A 14,706-nucleotide genomic window follows, 5' to 3' on the forward strand; every position below is an offset into this window, starting at 1 on the left:
AAGCGGCAAACACCAAGAACTATATGTGGCTATTTACAAGTCGTTTTGATTTTTTTACATTCCAGCTTCTGTTTATGCTCTCACAAGGTTAGTTTAAAAGCTAAGAAAAACTCAACCACTAGAATAAACATTTTAGGTGACAAGAGACTACACTGCGACGATGCGCAGTTTGACCTAAAACTGACCAGTTTCATATCTTCTTCGAATTTCTCTAACACGGATTGTCTAGTTATTCCTTCCCAGAATTCCAATTTACGCAAGCGCATTTGAAGTTTCACCACAACTAAATTAATCAGCACGAAGGCTGACTGTAATCACTATGTAGCAGCCCCTGCAATGCTGTACGTAAGCCCTGCACATTAGATTCACAATAGCCCATGCAGTTGTGTGCGTAAACCTATGAAACTGGTTCCCCAACCAGTTTAAATGATGTATATTTCTGCTCATAGGGGGCAGTTATTCGATGCATCGGAAGTAGAAGTCTAACGACAATAAAGCGCTGAGCTATGCTTAGCATTTTAAAAAGTAGTCCGATATATTGGTAGATAGCAATCGCAATTTCTCGGGCCTTTCCGGCAAGCTCGGAAAAACGCCTCGAATGTATTAACATCACCGGATGTTAGAATTTTATACAAAATGGAGTCGCTTCCCATTAAAATAAATATCGGCTAGACAACATTGTAAGTCACTTCTGTGGTATATTTTAGGGGTATATCATTGACTTTAATGAAGTCTAACTCACATTTCAACAGATCTTAAAATGTGTTGAAGTTATATCAAGTTTTATAAAAAGGGGGGTTGTCATGGACGCCTGGGTAATACATTCGAGGTGTTTTCCGAGCTTGCCGGAAAGGCCCGAGAAGTTGCGATTGGGTAGACAGTAAACAAGAGGCCCATGGACAACATCGCTCACCTGAGTAGCAATAGGTATGATAAAATCAGCTTAACAGAGTCATAATTCAAACTATCTTGGCAATGTAGAATATAACATGTAGATCCTGTATAAGTACGAGTCCATTTTCCCCCTGAATATTCTTATGTTTATAATCAAGACCCTTTTCTTAAAGGATGATTTTATAGTCATACATGTATCACCTGTTGACATTGCAGTTCTCAAAGAGATCCTTAACAATTGTTTATATAAAAGATGTAAACCTACATCAAACTATGAAACCCCTGTGAAACCCAAGAATCGTATAGGGGCCAAAGTCTAAAACATTTGAAGGGATAGGCAATACTGTAAACTAACATTTATTCGCCGCGACTATATTTCGCGATTTACTTCCAATAAATTGGTTCGCGACGACTAATGTTCGCGACCAAGCCTTATCCAAACCCGTATTTTGTTATAACAACCATACGATAAAAACTGGTTCGCGGCGAGAAATATTCGCGACGACGAGGCTCTCGCACACCTCGCGAAAATTTCTAGCACGCGAATAAAAGTTGGTTTACAGTATGTTACATATAAGTAATTTAAAAACCATATATCATTTCATTTTTTGTGAATAATTAAATATTTTCATTTGTAAAATTGGAATCCAAATGTGGTCCAATCCTGCTCTTCAAGATTTTGATTTAAAGAATTTAAATCTATATTATCTGAGGTTGTTTTCAGTAAATTTACAGCTTTTCTGGGCAAATGTATTTTAGAAAAAGATATTTTAATTTGTTTCTGTTAATAGTCCTATGTAAATTTTTGTCACGATTTTCACAAATGTTCACTACACTACATAAGGATGCTTTTTCTGGCTGATTAGTTTCCGAGAAGAAGATTTTAAAAGATTCACACTATATATTCCTATGTAAACCTTCTACCCCCATTGTGGCCCTACCTTACCCCCGGGTACAATGATTTGAACGAACTTAATATTACTCTATCTGAGGATGTTTAAATACAAATTTTAGCTTTTCTGGCCAAATGGTCTCTGAAAAGAAGATTTTTTTAAAAATATCATCAAAATTTCAATAAATCCTAATTATCTCCCCTTGAAAGAGAGCGAGCGTGGCCCTTCATTTAAACAAACTTGAATCCCCTCAACCTAATGATGATTTGTGCCAAGTTAAGTTGTTATTGGCAGAGTGGTTCTGGGGATTAAAAAGTCGAAAATGTAAAAGGTTTACAGAGAGACAGACGGACGGACGGACGCCGGACAAAAAGTGATCAGAATAGCTCACTTGAGCTTTCAGCTCAGGTGAGCTATAAAAGCTAATTCGACCAAAGATTATTTGCATGTTCAGTTGGAAAATATGATTGAATTAAATCTAACATATCTTGTGGTTCTAAACCATTTATAATCGTGTAGAATATAATTAGCTTATAATGTTTATCTCTTCGAGATTGTAAGGTTTCCAAATTAAGCTCATTATATAAAATGATTTAAGAAGAAATAACTCTGATCCCTGTCACTGTCCTGGTTGCTTTAATTTGTACATGTTTAAGCAGTTCGGAGTTTTTTGATACAGCTGCGCAACACAACATCGCCACATTCCAATCTAGGTCTGATAAAAGCCGAATTTTATCCAGTGTTTATCCATCAATTGTATTCTTGAGTAATCTTAATATATTCAACTTTTGCATGTATTTACATAATTATCATTAATATAATTAGATCAACCATCCTCCGACTGTATATATAGATGAAAACCTACTTTTTGGAATTGTTTAACATTTTTGCTGTAGAGGGTACATATGTTTTTAATTTTGAGAAAATATATTACGTCAGTTGCCCTAGTTTCTAATTTCAAGGTAAATAATGGAATTAAAAACTCAAAATAATAGAAATGAATTGCTTTTTTCAAAAAGGATAAAAAAAAAACCAACATGTAACTGAAGTTATATATTTAATATAAATACATATATACCCTTTACCCAATAAAACAGTATAGAGGTTAACAATTTTCAATTATTAGAAAAATATACAACGTCAGGTGCCTATCGAATTGAGCTCTGTTGAATTGCCTGAAAAGTAGCGATAAGGCCATCATTAAAAATATCTGTGTTTCCCCTAACCCGACCCTAAATTTTGGAGTTGGGTAGGTAGGTAGGTATATACTAGGTAAATATTTTTTTTTCTGCCAGGGCACAATAAAAAATACATTATTATTTAAAAATGAAAAAAATAAATCAGTTTTTTAATTGATTACAAAACCATAAGAATATGACCAGCTATAAAACAAATTGTTATACTTGTACTGATGGAATGTAAAACAAATTTAATGTCAAATTCACAATTTGATATTGTTTATCTTAAATTTAAACATGTCTGATTCAATGACTACATGTGCATGAATACATTCATTATCATTTGTATGTTGATGCACATGTAAGCCTATATTTAAATATCATTTTAATGATCATGATGTATCTACTTTAAAGTATCGATTCATTTTTTTTTTCAAAATTTGGTTTATAAAATGTCTAAAAGTATATTAAAAGAATAATTTGATAAACTTAAATTAGTGTAATAAATGTAAATATTTGTGAAGTCATATTTGATGATTCTACAATAATACGTTACAAAACGCACTACATTTGCAGAGAATGTCAAAAAGTATTCTTGCCCGACTCGCCTGTTTCATTCCGAAGCAAACGGTCATCTTCTTAGCTTTATTTCCATAGTATTGTAATAATAAATGGATATCATATTTTCAGTCTCAAAATTAAATGATTAATCGGACAATCAACCTAAAAAGAAATCAGCCACGTCCGCATACGTATCAGAGTGTATGAGAATTTTAAAACTGAAACTTTCAAATATGTGCAAGATTGTACATTGAAACCGTGTAGAGTAAGTTACAGTTCAGATCAAAACTTTGAGGTTGGGGTCAATTCTCAACAGGATCAATTTTCAACGTGTCGTAGTCACCAGAGTTTAGAAAAATCTTTCTCATAACGTTGAAAAATGACCCCGGGTATAAATTTCAGGATTTTGGTCTCAATTTTCAACGTTGAAAAATTACCCCCCGGGTCAATATTCAACGTTGAAAAATGACCCCCGGGTCAATTTTCAACCCGGGTCAATATTCTTCGTTACACATGCAAATTCAAAAGTGTATTTTAACAAAATGCCTTAGTACGATCCATTAAAGCTGACATGAATTCATAAATACGCATTACTTCCCTTTTATCTCCGACTACCGCCATATTTCGCTTCACACCCCCTATATTAGGCCGACAGCCCTCGTCATGCTTCACCGCATTCAGGAATTTCATACACCCGAACACGTTACCTTGGACGAAAAGACTTGTAAAAACGCGTTTTGAACAGAAATAATATGACAACCACTTCACTGGCAAGATATATCCAATAAACGACGAAACAAGACAGACTGAAATACAGGCGCGGATACTTCCGAAATTCCTCGATAATTGTAGACCGTTTTCCTGTGTATGTTATAACATCGCACATGCGCAAACTACACACTGTGGCAGATCGAGCAATGTCAATTATCGCATGGATTTTATAAACGGGGAGTTTTTGTAGGAACGGATAGAAACGTTGTTACTTTCTTGGATTTACTATCATTTAGCTACTGTGTTGGATGTAGTGTCGCCAGGGTTTTCAAGAAGATGCAGACGTTATGCACTCTGTATGAACGACACACGTGTTCGATGTGCATGCGAAGTAAAGCAGCACTGTCTGTGCAAAATAATATAGATACCTTGGACATCCTTTCAAAGAATACATATATTTTGTATTTCATTGATTGTTTTTTTTCTTTATTCTTTATTACTGCATTTCACTACATGTACAATGTGTAGTTCATGCATTTAGAAGTCCGTGCAACGTGAATGCCTCGATCGGAAAGCAACCGACCGTAACTTTCTCAACCGGTATTATATACCCCAGTGGCAGTAGAGGAGCGATTGAAACTAATATGGCGACCAAATGCTTTTATGAATTCATGTCAGCTTTAAATGGATATTTTGTGGAATAAACTACATATGCATGTTCATAAAGGTTTGTAATGTATATAAATGTGTTTTTCCCATGCAGAATATTTTTAACAGACTTAAAATCGACGCGAAGCTGATCCGCTTCGCAGCTGCTACATTGCAAGTAAATGGGACGAATTCTTACTGTGACCTGAGCGTAGCCTGGGCTGCGTTCAAAATCGTAGCGGCTAGATAGGGCCACGTAGCGGCTACGTTGTTGAACGGTATGTTAGCCTAGCCGCTAGGTAGATATTCGTAGCCTAAATATTTTACGCTAAGCATCGAATTCAAGATGGCCACCTTAGTCACCACTTTGTAATAAACACGAAATCTATTTATATAGTGATATTTTATTCATCCTTTAAGTTATAATGCATCTTAACATAAATATTTCCGCTTGAAATTAACAAATTATGTAAATGTAATAAGTCTTCAGTTGAATATTTCCAACTTCAAATCTGAGACCTAGCGGCTAACCTAGCGGTCCGTTCAATAGCCCTACATATAAACGACCTAGCGGCTAGGCTAGCCGCTACGATCTTGAACGCAGCCCTGGTCACAGTAAGATTATTCTTTCTAGCCTACCACTTGCCGAGATATCGGGATAAAAGTTTCGTTTTCTTTGGTGGTGTTACCCCAATACTTGTCGAAGTTTGTGTAAAAAGTGTGACATTTTGCTACCCATCCCGATGCTTCCCGATTAATTACTTTTAAAACATGCTCCTCATTAGGTTAGCAAACACCCAGACACGGGTAGCGTACAGGTAATTACACCTCCCGATATACACACCCGCAATACAGGTAAACAGCAATGGCGGTCATAATCCCGATTTTTGATTGGTTAGCGTAGACAAGCAGCGCGGGATTTAAAATTTTAGATGGAAATCGGGACTTGTTGTCGTAAAACGGGTTCGATTTTTTGAGAATCAGGATTTCGGCAATCCCGATCAGGATATCGGGATTTGTATTTTGGACGGCGTAAAATCTGGAGAATCCCGCAAAAATCGGGATAGTTGGCCACATGTCAAAATCAGTTTGACATATAAATTTTCAAAATGCTCGCTGCCATCACGATTTCTATTTGATATTCATATTAAAAAATTACGTACTCGAGTTTGTGAGAGTTGAATGTATTCTGCTGAACAGCCAAGTACTAAACACATAATACACCCACATTCACATATACCCCCATGCAATCCTTTTTAAACACTGCCTTAAAGATATAATAAATAAATTTAATATTTTAAAAACAACCCTAATTGTTGCAATAGAAGTATATTCTTTGGCTGATTAATATAAGTTCTCAGTGGTCAGGAGGCACCTTACTATGATTATAAGTTTCTTTCTTGATGTGTAATTTGGCTGTTGTGTTTTATTGTCTAACTTTGAGGGATCAGACAAGGATAAAACCTCTATTCAATGATTTAACACCCGTGAAACTTGGCTGGCTTTCTTTTCTGTCTTATGCAATGATATCTTGGATTATGTTGTTGCTTAATGCATTCAATATTTTTTCTTATATAAATTCAGCACTCTTGAATACAAGATCTTTTTAAACTCTGTATGCATGTCTTCAATCGTTGTTAGAAAATTCACAGGGCGAAAAACAATCTTTAAGCAAGTCCTTAAAGGTGGCTTAAAGGATATACCATCTTTAAGCCACCTTTAAGTCACCTTTAAGCTGAGCTTATAGGTCCTTAATGTCCAAACTTCTTTAAGTCACCTTTAAGCCCTCTTTAAGCCGCCTTTAAGCATCTTTAAGTGGCATTTACGCTCCCTTTAAGTTGTCTTTAAACCATCTTGAAGTTCCCTTTAAGTCAAGTTTGATCAAGCTGAACATACTTATAGTGATGGGAGGGGGTCATCCGAATGATAATATAATTTCCAAGGAAGGGGGTGGTGTTCCAGGCGGTTTTAATTGTCGCTCCATTAAACACAGATCGCTATCATCAACACCGCTCCGATGGACACAGATTGCCGTTATAAAATTCTTTATAATTTTTTTTTTTTGGGGGGGGGGGTTCAAAATTATTGTAGGTGTGAGCGCAGTCTCTGTATCTTAATCTGTGCATGAAACTAATTAAAGTATGTTTGTTTCCTATTATAAATTAATCGGTGAAATGTCTCTCTCTCTCTCTCTCTCTCTCTCTCTCTCTCTCTCTCTCTCTCTCTCTCTCTCTCTCTCTCTCTCTCTCTCAGTTCATCTGGTTATTAAACAAAATAAAGATAATGAACCAAAAATGCATGATTTAATTTGATAATCGCTTTAAGGTTTGTATTTTTTTTTCAATTTTCAATATTTCCAGGTCTAACTCTAGATCTGCTAGATACAAGACTCTCAACTGCCTTTGTTATATCGGGCAGGATATTACTGCTTTGTTTGTCTAGACATAGTTTTGTTTGTGTATATCTAATTAGAGTCTATTGTTTATCCAACTTAAGAAAACCCCTGGAACTAACACAGAATATACACGATATACACAACAGGTGTGTCGTGTGCCCAGGTGCACGTCAGGGTTTCTAAAGGCGTTGAATCTTAGTTTGTACGAGTATACGATAAGTCTAGTGAATAAAAGTTAATTTACATTTGTAATTCAATCTAATTAAAATTAGAACTTCCATCCGCTCCCCGGTTTTCGATATGTCGCGTGGAAGCGACATATCGAAAACCGGGGAGCGGATGGAAGTTCTAATTTTAATTAGATTGATTTGTAATTCATTTTCAAAGTATTATTTCTTAGCTCTGGGTTTCAAAAATGTTACGTCTACAAATGAACGATACATGTATGTAAGAGTAAAATCTTGAGGCTAATTGATTAATATACCGGTGATCATCAATAGGGGTTAATTATTTAAATATATGTATAAGGGAAAATATAATACCACATACCCGGCCTTGTACATCATACAATTGTACGTACAAGTACATCATTTGCAATTACCACATGCAGTAAATACGTCACCGGTAATTGGTAATATTGTTTGTTATAGAATTGATAGTTTAAAAATCATGTATACAATTAAATATTTAAACATACTGGAACCAGCTGGGAACGGCGCCGCGATCATGAAAACCGGGAAATTGAGCAAATACCCTAATAGTTTCAATGCATTTAATAAAAGAAATGATTTCATTTTCTGTCTTACATTTTTATAGCTATAAATTAGATGAACGCATATCTACTCGATTTAAATTTATTAACTAAGAAAGCCTACTAGTGAGCCTAACGGTTTCCTTTTAGGTATAACATATTTTTGTTCACTGAAGACCAAGTTCCGTATTTCATTCTAAATACATGCATGCATGTAATTTATAAATTAGATATAATTGATTGTTACAAACTGAATGGTTTGTCAAAATCTTTTCAAGTAAATACATTCAATACATTGATTCAATATCCACTGATATATAGGATATATAAAATCACCGGAAATGTGTAAGTTTCCGTGGTGCAGAGGAAGTGAGGTGATGCTACATGTGTAGTAAGCCAAGGATCCCGGGTTGAAATCTCGCTAAGGGCTTTTTTTTTTGGTTTTTTTTTTATTTTCTAGAACACAAACCGTTTTTAATACCGTTTCTTTCATAAAGTTAATACATTTTGTTGGTAAATAAAGCACAATATTGAATTAATTTTTTATCAATGGCTTAAAGGTGGCTTAAAGGTAGCTTAAAGGTGACTTAAAGGTAGCTTAAAGGTAGCTTAAAGGTGGCTTAAAGAAGTTTGGACATTAAGGACCTATAAGTTGTCCTTAAAGGCGGCTTAAAGATAGTCTTTAAGCTGCCTTTAAGCCATCTTTACGCTTTCTTTAAGACACCTTTAAGCAACACATATAGCTTAAAGGTGGCTTAATGATCGTCATTAAGCTACCTTTAAACACCTTTAAGCTATCTTTAAGGACAACTTAAAGATGGTCATTCATCCTGTGATTTTTCTTGAAAGCAACTGTAACAATTCTTTTCTGAGAGTTCATAATTAAATGAAAATTTATTTTTTTATTTACAGGTTGAAGGCAAAATCCAGGAGTAAGCACGAACAGACCTAGATTGTGAGACATTTTCGTTAGACTCCACATACCACAATGGCGTGTGATTTCAGGACTTTTTCTGTCCTGCAAGGTTCCTTCCTATTCCCAGTGCTATTATCTATTTCGTTATTTAGTGGAATTTATTCCCAGATATGTAAGTATTTTTTTGCTGCAAATAAATGATATTCACATCAAATCCTCTTATGAGAAAAAATATCTTGTGTCCAATGAGTTTTGTGGCTATTTTTTGTATTACATTTTATAATTGTGAATAGTACTGTTTCCATTTTCTGTGTGAGCTGCCATAACTGCATTTCCTATTGTTTGTCTTTCAGTTTTAAAGTTTGTAGACTAAAACATGAATAAAAACCTGTAAGAGATAAAATATATTTCTATGATCATGTCTTTATGTTTAAGCTCTTCCCGGTAACCCAAACCTAGCAGGTGATAATGAGAAAAATGAGGGAGAAACTGTTACATTGAGCTGTTCTGCTATCGGTGGAAACCCTCTTCCATCAGTTCAGTGGTACAAGAACCAACAGTTGGTGGATCCTGGAAGCAGTTCAAGTGGAAACGGGGATGGAATTTATACAGTCGGATCCTCCACTGTCACTTATAACAATTACACTTTCACGGCGTCAAGATCTGATAACCGTGTGTCCTACATCTGTAAAGTACAAAGCTCTGTGATGGCCAGCCCTATGGAGCGTGCCTGGACCATTAGTATTTATGGTAAGAGTTTACATGTTTTTAGTAGAGGGATTTGCAAATATGTATCAATAGTTAGTAACTTTATACAAGATTGGAAAGATAAAAATCAATTCAAATTCTTCATATGCATATCTTCCTCATAGTTCAAGTAAAATAAGTATCTTAGAGAAAAACAATAAATTGTAAATCATAAGTTTTACAATTGACGAAGTCTTTAAAGTATTTTTAAAATTCTGCATTTAAATTTTAATAGAAGTACATAGACAATTTACAACAGAGGTTTCCTTTCCTTCCAGTTCCTTCAGAACAGCCCTTTATCTCCGGTCCAGATCCTGCCATTACAACAGCACTCCATTCAGGAAGTACATACAAGTTTATTTGTACTGCCCAGAATGGCCGACCTGTCCCACACCTCAGGTGGAAGTTAGGAACATCCCTGTCAAGTGCTGTTGAGATTCATCAAGGAATCACAGAGAAAACTACAACCAATGCAGACAGTACCCTCAGCAAAAGTAGCACACTGAGCTGGGTACCTATAGTTGACGACAATGGCAAGAATCTATACTGTCAGACTAACCAAACCACAGCCGGAGCAGGAACAATCCAAAAGTCTACCTCCGTACCTATAGTTGTACAGCGTAAGTAGTAACTTGTAAATGCTTTAGTTAGAAGGTTTCATGTTTCATAATGCAAGATCTAGGTACATATTACTTGAAAGAACTCATATATGAAATGTGTCATAACTTCATTCTTTTATTGATTTACTTCTATTTTGATTTACTCATTTCTGTTTGTTTTTTGCACTCAATTCTCCTTTTTAATTAAAGACACACCGTCACTATCACATGATGACAGCATCCCGATTGCAGTAGTTGTAGGAGTAACACTGGGCACCCTCCTTGTGATTACCTGTAAGAGATAAAATATATTTCTATGATCATGTCTTTAAGATCAAGCTCTTCCCGGTAACCCAAACCTAGCAGGTGATCATGAGAAAAATGAGGGAGAAACTGTTACATTGAGCTGTTCTACTGTCGGTGGAAACCCTCTTCCATCGGTTCAGTGGTACAAGAACCAACAGTTGGTGGACCCTGGAAGCAGTTCAAGTGGAAACGGGGATGGAATTTATACAGTCGGATCCTCCACTGTCACTTACAACAATTACACTTTCACGGTGTCAAGATCTGATAACCTTGTGTCCTACATCTGTAAAGTACAAAACTCTCGGATGGCCGACCCTCTAGACCGTGCCTGGACCATTAGTATTTATGGTAAGAGTTTACATGTTTTTAGTAGAGGGATTTGCAAATATGTATCAATGGTTAGTAACTTTATACATGATTGGAAAGATAAAAATCAATTCAAATTCTTCATATGCATATCTTCCTCATAGTTCAAGTAAAATAAGTATCTTAGAGAAAAACAATAAATTGTAAATCATAAGTTTTACAATTGACGAAGTCTTTAAAGTATTTTTAAAATTCTGCATTTAAATTTTAATAGAAGTACATAGACAATTTACAACAGAGGTTTCCTTTCCTTCCAGTTCCTTCAGAACAGCCCTTTATCTCCGGTCCAGATCCTGCCATTACAACAGCACTCCATTCAGGAAGTACATACAAGTATATTTGTACTGCCCAGAATAGCCGACCTGTCCCACACCTCAGGTGGAAGTTAGGAACATCCCTGTTAAGTGCTGTTGAGATTCATCAAGGAATCACAGAGAAAACTACAACCAATGCAGACAGTACCCTCAGCAAAAGTAGCACACTGAGCTGGGTACCTATAGTTGATGACAATGGCAAGAATCTATACTGTCAGACTGACCAAACCACAGCCGGAGCAGGAACAATCCAAAAGTCTACCTCCGTACCTATAGTTGTACAGCGTAAGTAGTAACTTGTAAATGCTTTAGTTAGAAGGTTTCATGTTTCATAATGCAAGATCTAGTTACATATTACTTAAAAGAACTCATATATGAAATGTGTCATCTTTTCATTATGTTGTATAAACCTTGTCATGAATGTTGTTTAAGGAATGTAAAGGGCATTGTTTTTTTCTTTAAAATGTTTAAGGGCCTTGTGTGTATGCGATCAATTTATTGCAGAGGTGCAAATACAAGGTAACCTTTTTCAACCAATGGTTGAACTATATGTTTTAGTGAGTCACCAACTTTTGTAAAAGTGCTGTTCCAGTGTTCTGTTTTAGACTCTTACCACCCCCAATATTTCTTCCTGACTGTCCTTATTCACAATGTATTAGCAAAGCAGTATGGGTAAACAAAATGATGTTTCACACTGTTCATCATTGGTTAATTGATCGGATTACTTATAATGCTTTTTGAAGTACCTGGAACTCCAATCTGCCATTGCCATCCCCCCCCCCCCCCCCCCCCGGAGAAATTTTGTGGATCCGCGCATGCATCGTATTCTATATTCAAATATTACTTTTCTAAAGGTGTCGAACCGAATTTGTTTTAAATATATTGAATATTTTGAACCACTTGATCCCTGGATGTAATTTATTTTGTAACATAGTACGTACAATTACAACAATACAATACTCAGAAAAAATGAATGGAATAAGATGTTTGTAATAGAGCCTACACTGTTTATCCTACGTATTCTCATGTAAAAGTGTGTATGCCTGGCTGGTATGGAAAGGATTGTTCCCGGCGTTGTAGCAAGAGCTGCTTGAATGCTAGCTGTGATGTTACCAATGGCACATGCCTCTTTGGACGTAAGTGAACTGTGTAGGTATAAAATACTATTAAATCATACCCAGAACGCTATTATCGATAAACACTCAGCTAACTTTTCTTCGTTTGTGTTCCGTTTACTTGGAATTTAAACAGTATCAAAATATAGTTTTTACTACATGTAATATAGATTATGTAAATATATGTCACACCAAAATTATTGGAATTTTTTATGGAAAATACTAACTTCATTCTTTTATTGATTTACTTTTATTTTGATTTACTCATTTCTGTTTGTTTTTTGCACTCAATTCTCCTTTTAAATTAAAGACACACCGTCACTACCACATGATGACAGCATCCCATTTGCAGTAGTTGTAGGATTAACACTGGGCACACTCCTTGTGATTACCTGTAAGAGATAAAATATATTTCTATGATCATGTCTTTATGTTCAAGCTCTTCCCGGTAACCCAAACCTAGCAGGTGATTATGAGAAAAATGAGGGAGAAACTGTTACATTGAGCTGTTCTGCTATCGGTGGAAACCCTCTCCCATCGGTTCAGTGGTACAAGAACCAGCAGTTGGTGGATCCTGGAAGCAGTTCAAGTGGAAACGGGGATGGAATTTATACAGTCGGATCCTCCACTGTCACTTACAACAATTACACTTTCACGGTGTCAAGATCTGATAACCTTGTGTCCTACATCTGTAAAGTACAAAACTCTCTGATGGCCAGTCCTCTAGAGCGTGCCTGGACCATTAGCATTTATGGTAAGAGTTTACATGTTTTTAGTAGAGGGATTTGCAAATATGTATCAATGGTTAGTAACTTTATTCAAGATTGGAAAGATAAAAATCAATTAAAATTCTTCATATGCATATCTTCCTCATAGTTCAAGTAAAATAAGTATCTTAGAGAAAAACAATAAATTGTAAATCATAAGTTTTACAATTGACGAAGTCTTTAAAGTATTTTTAAAATTCTGCATTTAAATTTTAATAGAATTACATAGACAATTTACAATAGAGGTTTCCTTTCCTTCCAGTTCCTTCAGAACAGCCCTTTATCTCCAGTCCAGATCCTGCAATTACAACAGCACTCAATTCAGGAAGTACATACAAGTATATTTGTACTGCCCAGAATGGCCGACCTGTCCCAAACCTCAGGTGGAAGTTAGGAACATCCCTGTTAAGTGCTGTTGAGTTTCATCAAGGAATCACAGAGAAAACTACAACCAATGCAGACAGTACCCTCAGCAAAAGTAGCACACTGAGCTGGGTACCTATAGTTGACGATAATGGCAAGAATCTATACTGTCAGACTGACCAAACCACAGCCAGAGCAGGAACAATCCAAAAGTCTACCTCCGTACCTATAGTTGTACAGCGTAAGTAGTAACTTGTAAATGTTTTAGTTAGAAGGTTTCATGTTTCATAATGCAAGAACTAGTTACATATTTTAATCATACCCAGAACACTATCATCGATGAACACTCAGCTAACTTTTCTTCGTTTGTGCTCCGTTTACTTGGAATTTAAACAGCATCAAAATATAGTTTTTACTTTTATGGAAAATAATAACTTTATTCTTTTGTTGATTTACTTTTATCTGCAGATAAAAGTGACCTGTTCAGGGTTTTTGAATGATCAGTTCATGTCTTTTTTTTGCACTCAATTCTATTTTTGCACTCAATTCTTCTTTTAATTCAAAGACACACTGTCACTACCACATCATGATGACGGCACCCCGATTGCGGTAGTTGTAGGAGTAACACTGGGCACCCTCTTTGTTATCATCATAGTCATTGGCATGGTTGTCATTGCTAGGTAATATGCATCCATACCCTATTTGTACCATATTGTCCCAGTATGAAAACTTTTGGCCAATAATTTTGTTCACTTCATTGATACAGGAGAAGATGCAGACAAGAGGCTGGGGATCGGCAGTCGTCTAATCACAGAGACGTTATAAACACCAGAGGAGATGTGCATGAACATGTTTATGAACAACTGAGTTTTGCCAATAATCACATTTGACAAAACCAAAAATACAGCCTCTGTGGTGGTTTTTTTTAAACAAAATATGTACTTCACAATTTATTTTTAAAAATCAGTTATCTCAAACTTTCACAAGAATATTGTTTTAATGATTTTAGACAGGAAATACAATCTATTTTCAACGAAATTTGAGCATACTGTTCCTTTTATAAAGGATTTTAGATACCTCTATTGACATAATTGTTCATAAATTTTATCAGGTACAGGTATATCGAAAGTAAAATTAAGCCTAAAATTTCTTTACACACCTATACAACCTTTCCTTCACCAC

The 14,706-nt window shown here is 35.6% G+C and overlaps 1 protein-coding gene across 2 annotated transcripts; it reads left to right on the forward strand.

Annotated features, from left to right (window-relative positions):
* The first annotated feature begins 4,204 nt into the window (after positions 1–4,204).
* LOC136272895 (synaptogenesis protein syg-2-like) lies at positions 4,205–14,619 on the forward strand. 2 transcript variants are annotated; one of them, XM_066075947.1, is made up of 11 exons: positions 4,205–4,964; positions 8,944–9,119; positions 9,383–9,697; positions 9,973–10,314; positions 10,627–10,947; positions 11,223–11,564; positions 12,314–12,415; positions 12,834–13,148; positions 13,424–13,765; positions 14,090–14,204; positions 14,291–14,619. In XM_066075947.1, the coding sequence occupies exons 2-11, from the start codon at positions 9,020–9,022 to the stop codon at positions 14,412–14,414; spliced, it is 2,418 nt and encodes an 805-aa protein (XP_065932019.1). In that variant the 5' UTR covers positions 4,205–4,964; positions 8,944–9,019; the 3' UTR covers positions 14,415–14,619. The 2 variants fall into 2 exon arrangements, with proteins under 2 accessions (XP_065932019.1, XP_065932020.1); XM_066075948.1 differs by lacking the exon at positions 12,314–12,415 and having other exon boundaries at positions 4,207–4,964.
* Positions 14,620–14,706: the final 87 nt, after the last annotated feature.

Source organism: Magallana gigas, chromosome 2, assembly GCF_963853765.1.
Source record: "Magallana gigas chromosome 2, xbMagGiga1.1, whole genome shotgun sequence".
NCBI lineage: Eukaryota > Metazoa > Mollusca > Bivalvia > Ostreida > Ostreidae > Magallana > Magallana gigas.